The 20,161-nt window shown below is 36.5% G+C and overlaps 1 protein-coding gene across 8 annotated transcripts in view; it reads left to right on the plus strand.

The window, feature by feature from the left end:
- The window catches only part of LOC120940557 (poly(rC)-binding protein 3-like), a 264,353-nt gene extending 249,001 nt beyond the window's left edge, over positions 1-15,352 (plus strand). For 6 of the 8 annotated variants that reach the window (XM_040353493.1, XM_040353492.1, XM_040353490.1 and 3 more), the window contains one exon: positions 1,397-8,567. In XM_040353493.1, coding sequence (XP_040209427.1) covers positions 1,397-1,754 — 358 coding nt within the window. In that variant the 3' untranslated portion in view covers positions 1,755-8,567. Of the gene's footprint in view, positions 1-1,396; positions 8,568-8,899; positions 10,064-13,577 lie in introns of those variants that run through there. The other 2 variants (XM_040353495.1, XM_040353496.1) reach the window with 2 other exon arrangements.
- Positions 15,353-20,161: the final 4,809 nt, after the last annotated feature.

Genomic DNA, 20,161 nt, shown 5'->3' on the forward strand with positions numbered 1-20,161 from the left:
GAGCAAAACACATCGTTTTGCTCATCGAGTTCCTTGTGAAGCCGCCGAGGATCTCGGCGAGCCAAGTTTCCCCATTGACTAACGAGGAAATAGATAACATGTTCTCCATTTGGCTCGACGAGGTCCTCGTCGGCTTCGTCGACCAAAAGTGTACACACCACCGGGTTTCTCGGCAGAATACGGCTCCGATCGAGTTTCTGGCTGAATTCTGCCGAGAAACTCGGTCGTGTGTACGGGGCCTGAGTTGCATTCATTTGTTTCTTTTATATCTGCCTGGAGTTCAGCTTTAACTTTGCAACAGTCATTTATTTTATTTTTGTAGCACACAATTAATAAAGGTAAGATCAACATGTGTATAGATAGGACTCTCATTTGTCATTGTGTTATACAAAAGAAAGTATACCACATATCCAACAAGAAAATGGAATTAACTTAAACTGATGTAAAAAAAAAATGGTGATGTTATTTATTTCTAGTATATGTTATTATGACATAATGGAGACTTGGATTCATATTTTGTTTTTTAGTGGCTAGCTAGTCTTTTTATTCTAGTAGTCGGTGAACAAATTAAAACAGGAATAGGAAGGAAGATTTTCTGATCTGATGTGCTTTATGGCATGTGCTGATGACAAATCCATTTTGTTTGACTTGCACTTTGTAAATTGCACAGAAAAAAAAAAGCAATAATGTACAGTATCCTATGGCAGCCAATCACACTTTGAGTTTTTATGAAATAACTATAATCGGTTGCTTTGATTCATTGTATTATTATATTTCATGGGAAGATTATTATATCTAATATGTATGCTTTGCTTAATATAAATATTGAATTAGATAGATAGATAGATAGATAGATAGATAGATAGATAGATAGATAGATAGATAGATAGATAGATAGATAGATAGATAGATAGATAATGTGATTATATATAAATGATATGTATCATAGAGGAAGCAAGTTAAATGTAATATTTACAAATGCAAAACTAAAAGGCAAACATACCAGTGCTGAGGAGAAATCAAAATTCTGTTTCCTTTGTTTTAAGTTCTGCTTTATCATCTTTTATCATTCTGCGTCCTTAGGTTTCTTTCTTCCATTGACATTACAAACACCTATGTTAAGGCATTCTTTAAAGTCTTAGTAATGTTTTCCTCATCAAATCATGAAATACCCTTTTGTTATATCTCTTCTTTAACACATAACATGTTCCTCCTCTGACCCTCATTTTCCCTTTTTTCTCTTTCTCTCCCCACCTTCCATATGTCTTTTCCTTTTGTTGACCAATCTAACCCTCCCCAACTTTGTTTGCTCCTCCTATTCCATTCCTTTCTTCCCAAATTTATCCTTGCTTGACCATCCCAACCTATTTGTTCCTGTTCCTCTCTTCGTTTGCAGCTTAGAGATGGCTAAACTGAGCACCCAGACTGCTTCCGTCACGACCCCTGTTGACCTCAACATGAACCTCTCTCAGTCTACCACCCCTTCCTCCACCCCCACCTCCATGGCTGTGTTGGCGGCAGCTGCTGCTGCCTCCGCGGTCAACGTCAATTCCCCTCCTCCCCTACCAACTTTACCAACCACCCACTATGCTGTTCCTGTCTCCAGTCTGCTTGGCATGAAAACTGTCCCACTCCTGGCATTAAATGCAGCGGCCACTGCGGGGGCCACTGGGAATTTACCTGCTTACACTGCCAAAATTCCATCGACGAGTGGGGTTAAGAAATCAGACCGACAGAAGTTTGCTCCATATTGAAGGCATGAAAGCAAAGCTCTACCAAGATTGTGTGGTAGATCATTCTAAAGGAAACAATATGGCATTCTTATTTTATGTTTCATTTTTTTTTTTATGTTGAATTGCAAAGTGTTTATTGTTGCTGATCAATTTGTCCTTTTTCCATGGCTATTAACCCAAAATAGTAACTAGTTCCAACAGCCTATGTTTTTTTCATTTCTATAATTTATTTATTTATGTTGATGTTATGTATCACTCTTGTTTCAGTTTAGTTCATGATTTTTTTTCTTTGTGTTAGTCAGTATTTTTAAAGGGCAGGACTGGAGGTCAATGGATAAGATGACCTGGCATGTTTGCCTTATACAGTATTTGAAAGTATAACACATTGCTTTTTACACTGCTTTTTTCATGTAATTATTATATAATAAATAACATAGTGTACTACTAATTAAAACAAATTTATGAATTCAATCCAAATGATAGTGGAAATTCACATCATTTATATGAAAGGGAATCTGCTGCAAAGCAAAATACCTGCCATTCCTACAATTTACATATGATATGTAATTTCCAGGCAGGGACCTAAATTCAGGGAACCAGTATTGCTTCACTGTATGGGACATCCCTGCCACAGAGCCAGTATGCAGCCATGCATCAAAAAAATTCCTTTGAAGCAAAAGTGTCAACAATGTGTGTTCTTACTTGAAAGGAGCCTATATGTATGCACTATTGCATTAGTTATCAGAGGAAACATCAAGTGTTGCGGTACAAAAAATACCTTTTTGGACATACATCTTGTAAAATCAGGTTGTTTCAAGGGTTTTGCACCCTTTTCATCAGTCTGATTTAAATGCTTTGGTACATAAGCTGTGATCAGCTCTGCCTTTACAAACATTTTATGGGGGAAACCACTATTATATAAGCCCTGGTGAAATAGGTACAAACTCTAAAGACGCTTGGCTTTTACAAGATGGCAGTCTAATAGTCTTTTTATGTTGCAAAAATCTCAAGCATCACAGGTGTCAGCAAGCTTAAAAGTTGAATATCTCGTTTGATTTATGTGCAGCCTTTGGGCACAATTTAAGGTGCTCATGGAGTCAGCTTCTATCTGAAGCCTCGGCTCTCACACAGGTATTTTAGTACATGACAGATTCCCTTTAAAGTGGATCTGACATTAAAATGCAAGCTCTGCTTATTTGGATCCTATACATACAAACATGGCATAAAACATTTAAAAAAATCATGCATTAGAAGAAAAGTGAAAAACATACTTACCTTACTTCCTGGGCTTCCACCTGCAGCATGTAGGCAAGGGTAACATCATGGGTTTTGCTACGAGATCCTGGAAAAGCTAAAGATGCTACATTTGTATTTGAAGATGCTCCAGCATTGCATATATATTTTTACTTTCCTCCTAATGTGTCTTTGTTTTGTTATGTTTCATCCCATTCCTCTACATGTGGGGGTCTAAAGGATAAGCAGCTCCAAGGTCCACTTCAAGGTCAGGCCCAAACAGAAAAACATTTAAGAAGCATTTAAAAAGCAGAAGTTACAGTAAATGTGCTTCTCAGATCTTTTTCACATAATAATTTTTTTTTTATAGTACACTAAATATTTCACATATTTAAAGTTTAATATAGAGCAATATATTAAAATCCATATGCACAATATGACACCTAACTCACCAGTTAGAAGTCAGTTGTGGCAAAACTTTGGTAGCTTTGGGTTTTTAATATATTAAACAAAACATTGTGTATGTTAAGTTAAACATCAAAATCTAAGCTCTAAAATTAAACTCAACCAAATACTCCTTTGCTTTCAGATGTCATGACTGTTTTTCATATTCTGTGTTACTCCTTGTTCTTCCAAAGCAGACAAAAAAATTGTCTTCAACAATTACAAAATATGGTCAGCAGGGCAAATATACGACCAAATAAATCCTTCAGGTGTATAAAGCAGCATGCTTATCTGTTCTAAATAACCAAAAGGGGAATGCCTAAAATAATCCTACACAGACATCTATGCATAATTTTTCTTGCACTGTTACATTATGGAGAGTAAATATGTATATATATATATATATATATATATATATATATATATATATATATATACACACTGTATATCTCCCCAAGTCTGCCGTGTGATCGTTTTAGTTTAGGCCTTTATCTTTGGGTAGAATCTTACATATACAGTGATAGTAAAAAGTCCTTGCACTGATTTAACTCGTATAATTTAGCCTCTAATATTTGAAGAATTAGTGTACGATTTATTATAACAGGTGGTATTATAATAAAAATAATAATATCAATAATGTGTGTAGGCAAATATAGCATGGAATATTGACAGTTTTTACAGTATATGAACTATTTTCATATCATTATGTAAATAGTTTGCTAGTCATTTTTAATTTAATGAAAATAAAGTAAAATACAATAGCACTGAGAACCCTGCATTCATTGTACTACAGTATAACATGGTATGTTACTTCTCTACCTCTGAAATGCATATGCATGAAGGTTACTGTTATTCTGGCCAGTTCAAAAGTGGGTGGCCCTTCCTATTCTAGATTATGATTTTGATTCTAACATTGTGCATATGCTTATGTAGTGGACAGTACCAAGGGTTGAACCTTCATATGTGGTTCTATTCAGAGAGATACATTGTACAGGACCAAAAAACATGAGAAAGTATTAACCTATTTTAAAAGCTAATTTTAAGTTTAACTAATCAGATTTCACTTTTCTAAAAACCAACCAGTACAAAATAGATTGTAATTAGTGGCTATGGTTTACTGCAATTATAAATTAGCACACTCTATTAAAAAAGGCCATCACTTCATGAAAATATGTGAATAATAAATATGGCCATTACAATTGAAACCAGATGGATGACCTCAGATTCAATCCAGATAGGATCACTTTGTAATCTGTGAATATTGTTCAGTTGGCCCAACCTGGCTTCCTTTTTGTGTATTTTTTATTCTTTCACTTAAGAAATAGAAGTATCCCATCACCCACACCCATCTAACTCCCATATGATAATTGCCTGGTATCATATAATTTATCCGCTAGCACTGGCCTAGTGTTTCAAAAGTAGGGGGACCAAAAAAAAAATGTGTTGTCTCCTATCCCAAAACAGTAACCTGGTGTGGATGAAGTTGCTTTTCTGGACCTCACTGAGCAATAGAAGGTGCAGGAGTTCACCTTGTTAACTGATAAAGGAGATGTGACCAATGAACACTATCTATAAATTCAAACTAAAAATACATCCCCAACCTATTCAACTGTTTACTAACTAAAAATAAAATCTAGAAAGTTTTATGCTAGGGTTAAATGGATGTTTTTCATGCATGTGATCAGACTACTTAAATCTCCTGGGATTGCTCTGTTTGTTGATGTCACATTGTTTTCATTGTGGGCTGTCACACCATTAGTAACGAGACTCGATCTCCCATGATCGCACAATGCTTCAATTTGGTCGCATAGCAGAAACTGTTAGCAAGTATTCTCCACCCTGCTCCTCCAAAAATGTGAAAAAAAAGATTAATCACACAATTAGACAATTAAGATTTTTCAGGGACATTTCAAGTACACCCTAAAGCGGATTTTTGCACCAGGAGATTTTTAAGTCTCTCACATTAACAAATCACCCAGGTAGCCCTAGTTCCAAATATGTCACAGATTAAATTTGACTGCTCAATAGGTTCACCAACAGACAATACCAGATTTGGCTTTACTAAAAGCCACAGTTATGTTCAGGGATGCTTGGAGTTTGCAACATGCTAAATAGACCTTTGCAAGGCTTTGTGGTCACAAACAGAAACACAAGGAATAAAACCTAATGAGTTAATTGGACTTACCAACTTACCTGTCTCCACCGGATGTAGTTAAGTTGCAGATAAATCTCCTAACACCAGGATTTGCACTCCTTGTTCAAGCTTGGGAGGTCTCTGAGAGAAACACTTTGCACACTAGGCTGGAGTTTTGGGACGATAGAAGAGCAAACCTGAGCCCACAACCTGGATTGCAGGAGTGAATATGGTGAACTGCATGTGGAGTCGATTCCTAGAGGTTTGTTCTTCTATAATTGCCACTAGGCAAATATATCTTATATACGGCAAAACACAACTGTCTCATACAAAATATTCCCCTGTAATAATTAATTTTCTTGTATTAATTTTACCAAGCCAAAAAATTTATAACAATGTAACTACATTATGCATTCTTCTAAAAATACTATAGTTAATGTGAAGACATCCGTGTTATATTTCAGATACAAACATCCTTCGCAGTAGTAGTAGTAGGATAAAGTCCACTAGGTGATTCAGGCGTAGTTACACTTCGGCAGCTTGCCTAATATATTACAATAAATGCTAGGTAGCATTGCCACACTACTAATTTGCAAAGGCTACAACTAAATTCTACATTTATTGATAGCTACTAAGGCCATCTAGATCCTGAGCAGAAAATTGACACTGCAGTAGTTCAGAGCAGCCAAGTCATTTACCAACAGAAAATACAAACCCTACTTTCTAATTTAAACCACCCATGGATAATAAATAATAAATAAATAAATAAAGGTTTATTAGAAAATATTCTATTTTCAAAATAGGAAAACTGATCCTTTTTCTTTCCTTGTTAAAAAAGACTTGTATTTAAAAAAAAGCATATATATTCTCCTGCTCCCCTTTTACCATGCTATTAAACCAAAATATAAGCTAGATAAAACACTTCTCTGGAATTCAATAGTAGCCAATCACAAGAGAAAACTATTAGGCATTTAGTCATAGCATTTCTACTGAATATGAGAATGGCCAAATACTTAAACTTTTGGTGGGGTCTCTGTACGATCCCACAGAAGAAATTCCTCCAGGTGATGTGAGGTTTGTAAATTTCAGGGAATGGTATGAACAGAAGAGTATGAGATTTTGTTTTGATAATAGGTCTACTTTAAAATAGACTGCAAAGGTCCCACCTAATCTGACTGTCCACAGTGAAATACACAGATCTCTGAGAAGAGTGCTATAACACAATTGTCCATCTGAAATTAGCATCAGTACACAGTCTAGTATAAGTCTATCTATCTATCTTCATCATCATCAGTAAGTAGGGCATGCAAAAATTGTATAATCATCTTAGGTAACCTTTTTTTTTTTAAATGGCAAAGTATTAAGAGAACAGAGAAGGAAATACCAACTGTACCTTACTACCTTTCTGAGAATATTTAAACTCATACATTTAATTTACTTTATATAAAATTTAGAGTGATGTCCCATGCTCTTGTCCTAATTCATCCTTCTGTTTATATTAAATATAATAAATGTCCCTCTATCACCTTTTTTCTTCTGTGTTACCTTGCTTGCCATCTGCAGGGTTTTTTCATTTCAAATGCAAATTCTATATCAGTGAAGGGAAGTTAAAGGTGACGCTGCTGCCTGTAATAATCAAATTTCTTTTTTAATTTGCAAACCCAGGCTAGGAAAATAATTTGAGATTCATGGGTTATACCTCCAGTTTGTTCGGTTTTCTAGAGAAAATGTGATTTATGAAGCCTAGTTTTATCTACAACCATATTAACTGGAATCCTCTTAGAGGAACTGGAATCCTTTTGTACTGAAAGAGTGCTTGATGTAATTAAAACAATTTTCCTGGGATAAATGAAAGAAACAGCTGCGATTGGGCTAATGCAAAACATTCAAGGTCTATTATAACTATGATGGCTTACTTATGAAAGATGAATATTAGCTAATTTATTTAGCTTCACTTAATGCATGTAAAGGTAACTCTCAAAGCTGAGATCCAAAAAAAAATCCCCTGATGTCTACCAGTTGATGCCCTGTTAACTGATAAAATTAACATATGCTTTCCTCTAGCTGATTAATGTGTATAGCAGTAGTAAATAACATACTTGCAGTAGTGCTGAACTCTAGGTAGATTTAGGAACACAATTTAATTTAGTCATGTGTCCATTAAAATAAAGCATTAAATATATTTTTACATTCACCAAGCATAAGTACTTGAATCAGTCTTGATATCATCCTATTGTAATTCTCTCCACAGCAGCACTCAGAAACATTATTCATTGTGAACATATACTTCTTTCCTAACTAAGCCTGCGTTATTATAATTTAAGACCGAACATTTAAATTCCTACATAAACCCATTTCAAAACTGTCTCTATTTTAGTCTTAACTGTTTAAATTTATGATAGACATAATAACAGAGAGGACTGAATGCATTTGAACTGGATTCAACATAAATTTTACGTTTTGCGTTTAATGATAAAAACACAACATGCCTTTAATGCAGGAACATAATTTACAATTTACATATGAACATATTTTAAATTATTATCTTCCTTACTCACTGTTGGAACTAGTTTGAATCATGTTATATGTTTATTTCCATTCACCATCTGTGTTTTTATTTTATTTTTTATCTGTGTTGCTTTATGCTTACCTAATGCAATATTGTTTGCCTCACAATTTGTAAGGCCTGACACCACACTCCTGCCATGGTAATTCACTTTTGCACTCCTCAGAAATCATAGCTTTAAAGGCAAATCTTTATACTGTTCGATTAGTCTCAGCTAAGATCACACTGTCATATAAATGCAATATATACAGTATATCTATTTTTTGAAATTCAGTGTCTAATTTATGTTTATTAGCCAGGGGATTTCAATGTAACTATTAATATAGAAAGTCAGTATTACTGTACAGGGCCAGCTACCACTTTGTATTATGTATAATTTCTGTATATTGTAGACGTGTTTCCACTAGTGCACTATATATGACATTGTAACCATTATTAAATGTCACTATTTTTACCAGTTGTGCTTCACTAAGGTGTTTTTTGTTTTGTATATATATATATATATATATATATATATTTACATACCTAAAATAGGAAAGAAAAACTGAATTTATTATCACAGCTACTCAAATTATTAATAGCTTCAAGTAACTGCCACGCAATGTTCTGAATTATTGTATTTATGTTTTATTAACTGAAGTAAACAAAATTGTAAGAACAAAATGTTGTCTGCATTGATACGCTCTTCTATGCTGGTTGTAAAGAAGTGTTATTTTTTTAATGGTGAGAAGATTTTTTTTTTTTCTTGCTTTTTTTTCCCTCCCCTTCCATTTTGTGTTCACATTTTAGGCTTTCCTCAGAAGTTACTGGCCTGGGGGCTCTGTAATATATTAGCCTCAAGACAGGACTTATCCTCGTGAGACAATGATTTCTATGGACTTTATACGCCTGAGGGATTCTGCCAGATATAACATTTCGTATTATACAGACAGGGGGGGGGGGGGTGGCAATTCTTTTTTTTTATTCCCTGAGCCATTTTTAATTTTTAACCTTTATGCTGTTTTCTCTACTGTTTCTGAGTAGGCCGACACTGTTGTTACTAAGAGTATATTTCTACAGCAGGGTTTTTGGTTAATCTCTTTTTTTCCTTTGTGGTCATGCTTTGACTAGATAAATGTAAAGCATGAACACTTCATATTACAAATATCACTGTATTTAAATGTAGATTTGATGGTAAGTTAAATTATTTTGGTTTTATATATCTTTAAATAAATTTTCTTGGAAAAAAAAACATTTTTTTTCTTTTTTTTATAAAAAAAATGTAATATAATTTATTTTGTGTTCAATACAGCTGGTGCAATTGGTCACTGAAATTATGTCGCACATAACATGTAAAGTAAATTATGATTTTCTTCTATGTTTATATTGACTTATGGTGAACCAAAATCAGCACATTTTAAAGATGAATGCATCCAAAAGAAAAAAATGTAACAATGTGTTAATTTAATAATAAAATAATGCTCAGGAATACAGTTATTGATGCCTTCATACTGTAAATTTGTGCCTATTGACATGTTTTTTTTTACAGGGAAATGGATAGCTTTGGTATAATGTGAACTAAAAACATTTACCATGCATATCAAGTAATAGAAAAAAAAGTGTAGTTTCTCCCTCTCTTTAGTCTAAACTTATTTGTGCTGTTATTTGCACCCCTTTCTCTGTCGAGTGCTTGCTCATAGCAAACATTGAGAGCTTTGGCAATGGTGACCTAACTATTGACTGTTTTACAATTTTCTGCATTGCAGAGGAGAGTACGGACATCAACAGAAAAACAGGGAAAGCCTGCTTTTCCCTACCCAAGTGAAATGCAAATGCACATACAGAATAGCCATACTAATGCCAAACATCTGGAAGGTCAATTCATTGAGATATATGAATTGTTTTAAATGTGCTCTTTTTCCTCATATGATCATTTTCTCATCACAATGTTCAGTTCTTTATAGTGGTTGTAAAGGTAAAAGGTTTTTTACCCTAATGCATTCTATGCATTAAGGTAAAAAAACTTTTAAATGCAGCCCCCCTAAATACTCACCTGAGCCTAATCTCGGTCCAGCGATGTACATTCTGAAGCAGCTCTTCTCCCCTCTCCCAGCTCTCATAGGCTTGGCTGTGAGCTATTGGCTCCAGCTACTGTCAGTCAAAACCTGTGAGCAGAGAGCGAGGTCGAGGCCAGGCTGTGTGTCAGAATAGACCCACGAGTGCCCCAAATGGGAAACAGCTTCCTGTAGGGGCTCTGAGTAGGGGGAAGGAGCCAGAATCACCAGCGGGGGACCCAAAAAGAATAGGATCAAGGCTGTTCTGTGCAAAACCATTGCACAGAGCAGGTAAGTATGACATGTTTTTTTATTTTAATTTTAAAAATAAATAAACTTTAATATTACTTTTAACTATCATGTTGTTGGGCATAAAATAGTAACAGACGTGGTAATATGTAAGATAACTATGTGAGATAACATAGTTTTGAAGGTACAGGTTTTGTATTCTTTCTTTGCTACTAGTGAGCCACTGAATATGAATTCATCAGTTATTAAAAGATGGATAAGGAAGGTCTAAACCTTAAAAAACAAGTCAACAAAAACACCCCTTATATTACTTTATTGCCTGGTTGCAGTTAACCAAGGAAAATCTTAGTTTTTCTTAAAGTATTATTTTATCCCTGTTAAAAATGGCTTTGTTTTCCTCTCCCCTCCATAAACTATTCATAGAACCAAAAGCTAGTGGTATTTTAAGAAGAAACAACCCATGTGATGCTATGTGAACTGACTTTTACAAAAGTCATATGAACAATCTCCATCCAATAAATAAATTCCCCAGAGAATAAAATAAAAATAAAAAACATGACTTTCAGCTGTAAAATTAGAAATGTATGTATGGCAATGAAAACACTTCATGCATTATGGTTAGGTGAGCTGACTCTTAGGTTTTTATTTGCAGGATTACTCAATATGAAGTGTGATGGTCAGACAAAAAATATACCAGTAGCTATCAGTTCCTAATCGAATGCGTGATAAAGAGGTTCAAAATATTGAGCAACCTATTTCATATCATCTAGCCTAATATCCCCACTGCCTTCAGCTTTCAGAAGAACATTTTACTTCAAAACCCTTTAGTGACCAATAATAAGGTAGCTTTTAGTATAGCCCATTCATGTTAAATCACCAGGATGGGAGGGCACTGAGGATGGCAAATGTGCCTATTTGCAGAGGGTACACAGAATCTTGTTTGGCTATTTTTGGAATAATAGGCCAACTTTTGTCAAATAAGGCCATGGGGAACTGGGCACCATCATTGGGGACTTTTAGCAAAGCAAAAAAAACTGTAAGGGGAGAGGTTCCTTTTAACACAACTTTGAGGGCGACATAGAAAATAAATCTTTTGGCGGAATGGGCCATGAGAGTGGCAGAAGCTGCTAATGGCAGCAAGTATCATTTTTAGGTAGTGGGATGGGGGCTGGAAGGCATTTAAACATCTAGTTTGTAGCATTAGCAGAAAGGTTTTCATAGTTATTGGTAATCCAAGATTGGTTCATTCTAATGGAAGTAAGCCTGTCCACACTGTCAGGGAACAGAAAGATTTGCCTCTCTGTAGAAGAAGAAAGGGAAGAAGAGGGTGGCTAGACGGCTGGCTGCCTTAAACCTAACCCATGTTATATAGCATGGTCACTGTCACTCTGAGATAGAAAAGGCAAGCGTGATCTGCCTTTAGATGGTACAGCCTAATCAGACTTTGTCTTGTAGAGCCTGTACTTGCCCCCCATCAGAATTAGCCTTTTTTTTTTTTTTTTCTCAAAAAGAATGTTTATTGACACATCTGACAACAATCACAGATACATTGTATTATACAGAATTGTATCAGTCATTCCAGATAATATTAGAATTAGCCTTTTTAGTATCTATATTTCTAGATGAGAATTCAGGTGGTCCCCTTAGCGGGTGTATTTGTATTTTTAGTTACTCCATGATACTGGGATACATATCAAAATAAAAAAAAATACTCTATGAAATAAAGCACTCATAAATATCAGCTCCCTGGAAACCATTGATACATAAATTCATGTAAATAAAATATATATTTTTAAGTTTTAATTAGTAGGCTATATTCAATTAAGAACTGGTCACAAAATTGCACCTGGTTTACAACTGGTAAAATAAATTGACTATAGTTTATCTAAGGTTTACATATACCTTAATGCAATCAGCTTTATGTACATATTATTACTATTATGTTTTCATGCTTTAAAATTTGTTTACCTATAGTTTGTAATTATATACCATATGTTCAATCTTTGTCCATTACCTATGCAGCCCCTACTTCCTTTGTAGTAGTACTGTTCAGTGCTTTTGTGTTACTGTTCCTCTCTCAATGTAAGTCTATCAGTCTGCTCAGACTGACTGAAAATACCAGACTAGTCATGTGGGGTAATTGATAATATCTCAAAAGTCATTTAGCAGAGTTGCAGACTGTATTGTTCAATATGTTAAATGAAACATGAAAATAAAATATAAGAATAGCAGGCATGTAAAAATGTAAAATTCAAACAAAAGGCATTAGCATATAATAAAAGCTAGTTTTGTATTTTTTGTGAATGTGTTGTTTCTCGTTGGTCTTGTATTTAAAGGAAACCTGTCATAACAAAAGCACAAAGGCTGCCATTGCTGACCACCTCCTGAAAATTCTATTTTCAGAACTTCACTGACATACCAAATACAATACCAAAGATCAGGAATTTTGATTTTCCTTATCAGCATACTTGTTCTGGGCCAGTGACTTAAAATCTGTTGACACTACAGAATTAACAGGACAGCCCGGGAACTGGAGTTTTCACTTGTTAAGCAGTGAAAGCCTCTGTGTTTCTCTCAGGACATTTTTTTAAACCAAAGTTTGCTAACTGACTTTCCAATGAAAACTTAAAACAAAAAAAGCACTTTACATTTTTAACGGCGTGAGAAAAGAGTAAAATCTTAGTTTTGTTGCTGAGTTTCTATTATGAGGATTTTCTTACTTCCTTACACCAGAACAGTCAGACACAGGTAGCTCTAAGAACCTAGAAGAGGTGCTATATAAAACTTTACACTCTATCAAAAACTAACGCTTGGGTGGGAATTCCACTATAAGGCCACTTAACTCCACACATGGTTTATAGGACAACAGTCAGGCAGATACACAATGGTCTGTTACAATATAACTTTTATATTTGTTCTAATTTGTTAGCTTCTAATGCTACTCCAGAGTTTATTTCATATTTCATACAAAAATAATATTTTTACAGGAAAAAAATTGTATAATTTGTGTATCCCCCCCCCCCTCGTGTCACATGCAGCATATCAATTATATCAATACCTCCTCATGATAAAGATAAACCTATTGTTCTTTCTGGAAAGTTCCTGTACATTACCAAAAGCATTAACCTGTGATACCCCATATTCATCAATAAAACTGTAAGAAAACTTTTCTCTTCTTTTTGCAGTTTCTTTTGGTGAATATGAATAAATCCGTATGGATTCAGCTTTACATCGGGCCTTCACCTCCTTGAAAACGTCAGGAAATTTTGTGTCCATCGAGGTTTACTGCTTGACTAAGGAGTTGGATAGAGCCACCATACTCTGCTATGTGCTTTTTTCATTGGAAGTATTTATAAATCGGCAATAGTTTGTAGAATGTCAATGTGTTGGTGAAAGATCATTCTTATCAGAATGAATATAAACTTGCTTAAAAGATGATGACTTATATGGAGAGAAAAACAGAAAACATTAAAAAATAAATAAAAAAAATGAGACTTATCCTGTACAATTGCTAAAAGCAGTAAAACGTATTTGCACTCCTCTTAAAATACATTGGTTAGAGCTCAGGTGGCTGATGTGACTAAATATTTTGCAAAAAATAACCCTTTTTTTCTGGCCAAAACTGTACAGCACCATAAACAGTGTGAAAAATCTGTGCCATTCAAGCCCCTTTATTAATATTAAACAATGTCAACTAATGTCCGTATTTGCATTTCCATCAATATGAGTGACAAAACTCAGTCTAGATTATGCTGGTTAATTTCTGTGTGTTATAAAAGTGGAGAAGGCCAAGTAATGTAAACAAATGATCAAGCACCGTCGTTTTGGAAAGCAACTTGTTTATGATTTTCTGTCTTATCACACTATGACTTTTAGCAAGAAGTTTTCTTCTTTAGTGCATAACGTGCTGTTTTAAGTACAGAGTTTATACAGATTTTATCCATTACCTGTGATTTCAAAGATATGTAGTAAATGAGGTGTGCACATGCTGTCGAAACAGTAATTTAGGTAGATGACTGAGATTTGGAATATTTATTTGGCATATGCCCAAAAGCCCTACATGGTTCTTTCTAAAGGAAAACAGAGAAATAGATGTAAATGTCATAAAACAAGGCCACTAATGTTAATACACTGCTAGAAGTGACATAAAAAGGTGGCACATGCAGGACATGTTTACACCATAGACTCAGGACCTAATTCTAGCTAAGGATGGATGCATGTCAGGCTGTTCCAATCTAATATTTCGTACAGTATAAGGGTCACCAAAGAGTTAAGTTATTATTTTGCAGTGCTGTGCACCTGTATATGTAATCCACAGCAGTGCAGTGCCCGCTGCTGTGATGTTGTATGCTGTAATGTTACACGATATGGTGGCCAGAACCGAAAGCCTGGTAGCTCAGCCTTTTTCTATGCCTGGTGCCCATTTTAATAGCCATTCTTTGCAAATAAATGTCTTAAGCAATGTGTCATCTTTGACAGAATAATACAAATCACATTATTAATGACTGTAAAAATTGTTCATATTGTGAACTGTGTACACGATATCTAGCAGCAGTGAACTTCAAATATAGCTCTCTAAAATACAGGTACATACCACATACTCTTCCTGGCTGCAGAACGGCTTCATGCTATGACCATTGGGAGTTCTCTACTGATCTTGTTTCCTGATCAAGGCCACTTCTTCATGTAACGTATTTCAAGAGAATCTGAGACACTATACATTTTTTTTTTCAGTAAAAAGAGGGAAAATAAAATTGGCAAATTGCAATATGAGTCAGTTGTACTCTATGTCATTTCTATCAAAGGACTTCTGCATCAAGCCCATTCTGAAGAACAGCTAAGCTTTAATGTACCTGAATAAAGATACCTTTGAAGACAATCAAGTCTGGAGTAGTCCAGTATTTTATGCTCTGACACATTCACAATATTTACAGAATAAATGTAAATTAATTCCATGAAACCTGTGTTCCTTTTTTTTCCACCAACATCTTAGAGTATGTATGAGACTGATTGGTTTGCATTGCCTATTTACAATAAAATATATTCACTATAAGAACATTAGTTTGTGTGATGAACCTCCATATGCACTTAAGATACTATAAATATTTCTCAACACTGGAAGTAGTCCTTTGCTTCTTGTTTGCAATTTTTTAAACATGGCAAACTAAAGCAAAACTGTCTACTGGGGGAAATATACAGGCTGTCAGTTATTACCTCTGGAATTTTGGGTTGCTGATACATTCCCTGGAAATCATAAAATGTGGGACAGACATTCTTTAGAAGAGTGTCTCGCTTCAGCGCAATAAATGTTGGTAAATGGAAGATTCATGTACCTGTCAGAAACATGCACATAAATTTGTTGCAGTAATGCACCAGAATTGGCACAAACTACTTCAACATGATTTTGGTCTTATTTACCAACAGTTTCCTTAGCACCAAAATGGCAGTATTTCGTAATGAATTTATCGCAGCCATAGTGACATATTATTTGAATATGTTGCACATGTCATGTCTATCTCTAAAAGTGTTGGAAGATTCTGATGCTGGACTCCCTAACCCAACAATAAAGCCAAAATGTTTTGCAAAAGCTATATTTAGTTGCCCACATTGAGGCAGTATCTGGAACAATAATGCAGATTTCAGTTCTGAGTTTATTTGCTTAATACTTGTTGCAAACCAAATACATAAATGTTCCATGGAGTCACATGCCAGACATCAGGAAGTTTATTATAAATTGGATGGCTTGCATAAGCGGTTATTACATGCTGCCCTAACATAACATATGCTAATGATAACTTGTGTTAGCCATACAATATATAATAAACCTCACAATATTTGGCATGCAACTACCAAGATCTTGTCTTTTTAACTGAGTTGATTTCTGGCAAGGACCTTTGTGTGCATACTATATAGTGGATATTGGCCGGATTTCCATAGTGGCAGCAAGGCTTTAAATTTGTATTTCTTTAACCAATTGTTTACTCAAAGTACTAAAGCCAGAGACAACCAGACAACAACCACTTTTATAAGAATAACGCAAAAAAAAGGGGTAAACCCAGCACCACAATTCTGATCTCAAAAACATAATATAAGTGGGGAAGTAAATACAGTGAGGAAAAACCAGAGGAGTCTGGTATTAAGCAACAAAAAAAAAATGATAAAGACAGCTCAAACACAACTTACTACACTTTAATAAAATTAAAAACAAACAAATTGTGGAATAATTATGGAATAATGCCTCCATTCTTAGGTACACATCTTCCTTTGTAGGCAGAACTCATATGTCTCAGCTGTCCAGAAGCCTTACTGTATATGTGAGCTGACTAATGCTCAGTTCTTAGGCCGCGTACACACGGTCGTTCCAAACCGATGAAAATGGTCCGACGGGCCATTTCCACCGGTTCACCGCTGAAGGGGCTTGATGGTCTGATGTGCGTACACACCATTGTTCCAAAAACCGATCGGGTCAGAACGCGGTGACGTCAAACACACGACGTGCTGAATAAAACAAAGTTCAATGCTTCCAAGCATGCGTCGACTTGATTCTGAGCATGCGCAAGTTTTGAACCGATGCTTTTTGTACTAACCATCGGTTTGGACCGATCGGGCAGCGGGCCATCGGTTCGATTTTAAAGCATGTTTTAAAATTTTGGACCGAAGGACAACAGACCGATGGCCTATACACGCGGTCGGTTTGGACCGATGAAACTGAACCTCGGTGCATTCTTATCGGTTTTGTCCGACCGTGTGTACGCGGCCTTACTCTCTGTAGCTCTTCTGTCACTTCCTGATGTGCCTCTTGACAAGGAGAGGTGGTAAAAACTCATATTATGGATACATAATAGTCAGTAATAGGCAGTAATAAACACCTGACACGTTCTAGCCCTCCCCATACTGTCCAAAACTAAGAAAAAATATATTTTGTCTGGAGTTCCACTTTAGTCAAAATAAGTAAAACAACACAAAGAAAAAAGCCTGACTGAATGTTGATCTAGACTAGTACACAGTATATAGCATTTAAATGTGTAAAAAGACAACTTAATAGAAGGTAGAATGCCAGTAACAAGGCAACAAACAGAGTTGAAGATAATGATTACATTTATTTCTAAATGTATGCTACAGGAGGTGGACTAAAACACCACGCGATGAAACAGCTAAATTTTGTACTAATATCACAGTTAAAAAGCTTCAAAAGCACTATGTTGGTTCCCAGTTTACTGTATGTGTCAGCTTTGAATGAGGAGTGATGCCTCGTACACACAAGTGGGTTTTTCCGTCGGATAATAAACCAATGGTTTTCCCAACAGAATTCCTCTCAGCCTGCCTTACATACACACCTTCAGACAAAAGTCCGCCCGTCTAAAGCGCGGTGACGTACAACACGTACAACCTCACTATAAAGGGGAAGTTCCATTCCAAGGGCGCCACCCTTTGGGCTGCCTTTGCTGTTCCTCGTCTTAGTAAAAGTTTGGTGAGAGACGATTTGCGATTTTCAGCACTTTGCGTGACGAATGTGACATCTCAATTACGAACGCTAGTTTTACCAGAAAGAGCGCTCCCGTCTCATACTTTATTCTGAGCATGCGCGGTGATCTGCCCGTCGGAAAACCATACAGACGAACTGATTTTTGGCCTGATGGGAAAAAAGAGATCCTGATCTCTTTTTTTGTCTGGCAGTTTTCCCGTTGGAAAAATACACACAGCCGTGATTCCCGACGAAAAGCCCTCATAGCAGTTGTCCCATCGAAAAAAAACGCTTGTGTGTATGAGGCATTACAATTAGCACCTTTGCTCTGTTTTCAGCTAAAAGAATTCAAAAGAGACAAAATGGCATGTTTAAATGTGTCTAAGGTAAGGTTTCAAAACTAATGGAAGCATGTACTGAACATTGTCCAAGTGCCCTAGCAAGGATAATAGTGCCTGCAAGTCAATGTTCACCAACTAGGGTAGTCATGAGAGGATAGACTCTGAGTGCCACAATTGTATGGATGTTAAAAAAAAAGTCAGGACATCCATGACCCTATTTGAGCAAAAACCTTACCAAAAGCAGACATTTATAATAAGGCTGCTATTTTGAGGCTGCAGATATCCAGGGCAAATGTGCCAGAAAACATAACCTGGAGTAAGAAGGACAGCATTATATCCCTGAGCAGTGGAACAAAGTAACATAGTCTAAACAACCATTTTCTATCCTATTTTTCACAAAACGATGGACTTACATTTCAAGAGAGCCAAAAGATGCCGTCAACATTGAACTGCAAATGTAAACTCTCATAGAAATGTTGTACTCTGAGAAGAATGGGGTCTCCTTCTGAAAAAAATAGTCTCTGGTCTCAATTATTTATGAATCAGTGGCCAAATCCTGGTGGTCTCAGGACTACCAGGGCAAAAGAAAGAGGGAAAAGCCTAAAAAACTAAAGCAACAACCACCTCTAAAAACTAGCATGCTGCAATATAAAACAAACTTTGAATCACCTTATTGGCTGGTACCTTCAGGTGATTGGAAATCAGCAAAGCTTTTGATGACATGCCCCCTAGCTTTCCCTTTATAACCCTACCCCACTCTGTAAGTCCTCAGTTTTGTTGTAAGCAATACAGAGTAACCAAGGAATAGAAGGAGGGTGGCCTGTGGCCTGTACTTCAAAATATGGAATTTAAGGTAAGTCAAATACATTTTTATCTTAATCATACAGTATAGGAAACAGACTGAGTGTTCATTCACCCTGGGATATCCCTAAGCAATAAATGAGAAGAGTGTGCAACAACTAGCAAACAAAACTGTGCCAACAGGCCCAACAACAAGGGTCAACAAAACCAACATCAGAGAGCTGATACAAAAAATGAGGAATGACACCTTACAAAAAAGTAATGAAGTGGATTTCCCTGAAGGTTCAAACAGTGGTTCTTGCAGGCAGGGATGGACTGGCCATTGGGACTACAGGGAGTTTCCCGGTGGGCCGATGGTTCAGTGGGCCGACTTCAGTGACAGCGGACAGCCGCCCCCCTCTGATTCTGTCTCTCCCTTCCCGCAGCGCTCACCTCCTCTCTCTCCCCGCAGCGCTCACCTGGGGGGAACAGAGAAGCAGGGGGAGGACCAGAGGAGCAGGGGGGATGACAGGGGAGCATGGGTGAGGGGACAGACAGCCGACTCAACAGCTATGGCCTGGGAGTTTCTCACTTCTGCCTAATCTTGTCCCATAAAGGGGGGCACCAAACTGATCCTTTCCCCCCGGGTGAAATAATGTCTAGCTTCCCCACTGGTACTGCCTATAAAAGTACCAGTACCAGACGTTCTACTTTAATAAAAGTAGAACGGCTAGTGAAGGGGAGAGGGGGCTTGGGTGGCCGGGGGGGGGTGGACTGATGCAGGAGTTGTCTGGCCGCCATGGGAAAGACCTGTCAAAGTGGGCCAGTCTGGATGAAGTCCAGGGCCAAATTTTTGTCCCAGTCCAGCCCTGCCTGCAAGGCACATAAAACCAGAATGGGGTTCCAAGGAAGCTCAGGGAGCTGTAAGGTGGGCCTGATCTGAGATACACCTCAAGTAAAGGTTTTGACAAGAAAAAGCGAGACCAGAAGTTTTTGGAAAAGAATGACAAGACCAAAACCTGTCTTTTCGGAGTGCCTAAGGCCAAGTTTTGGTTAAGTTCTATGGGCAGGAAAGCCAGAATGAGAGCACAAAGTAATTTCTGGGATAGAAGTGTCTGTGTCCACATTATTCAAAGAAGGATGTCCAGGTATGATAGTAGATCTTTCTGGAAGTAGCTTTCAG

Source organism: Rana temporaria, chromosome 5 (assembly GCF_905171775.1).
Source record: "Rana temporaria chromosome 5, aRanTem1.1, whole genome shotgun sequence".
Lineage (NCBI taxonomy): Eukaryota > Metazoa > Chordata > Amphibia > Anura > Ranidae > Rana > Rana temporaria.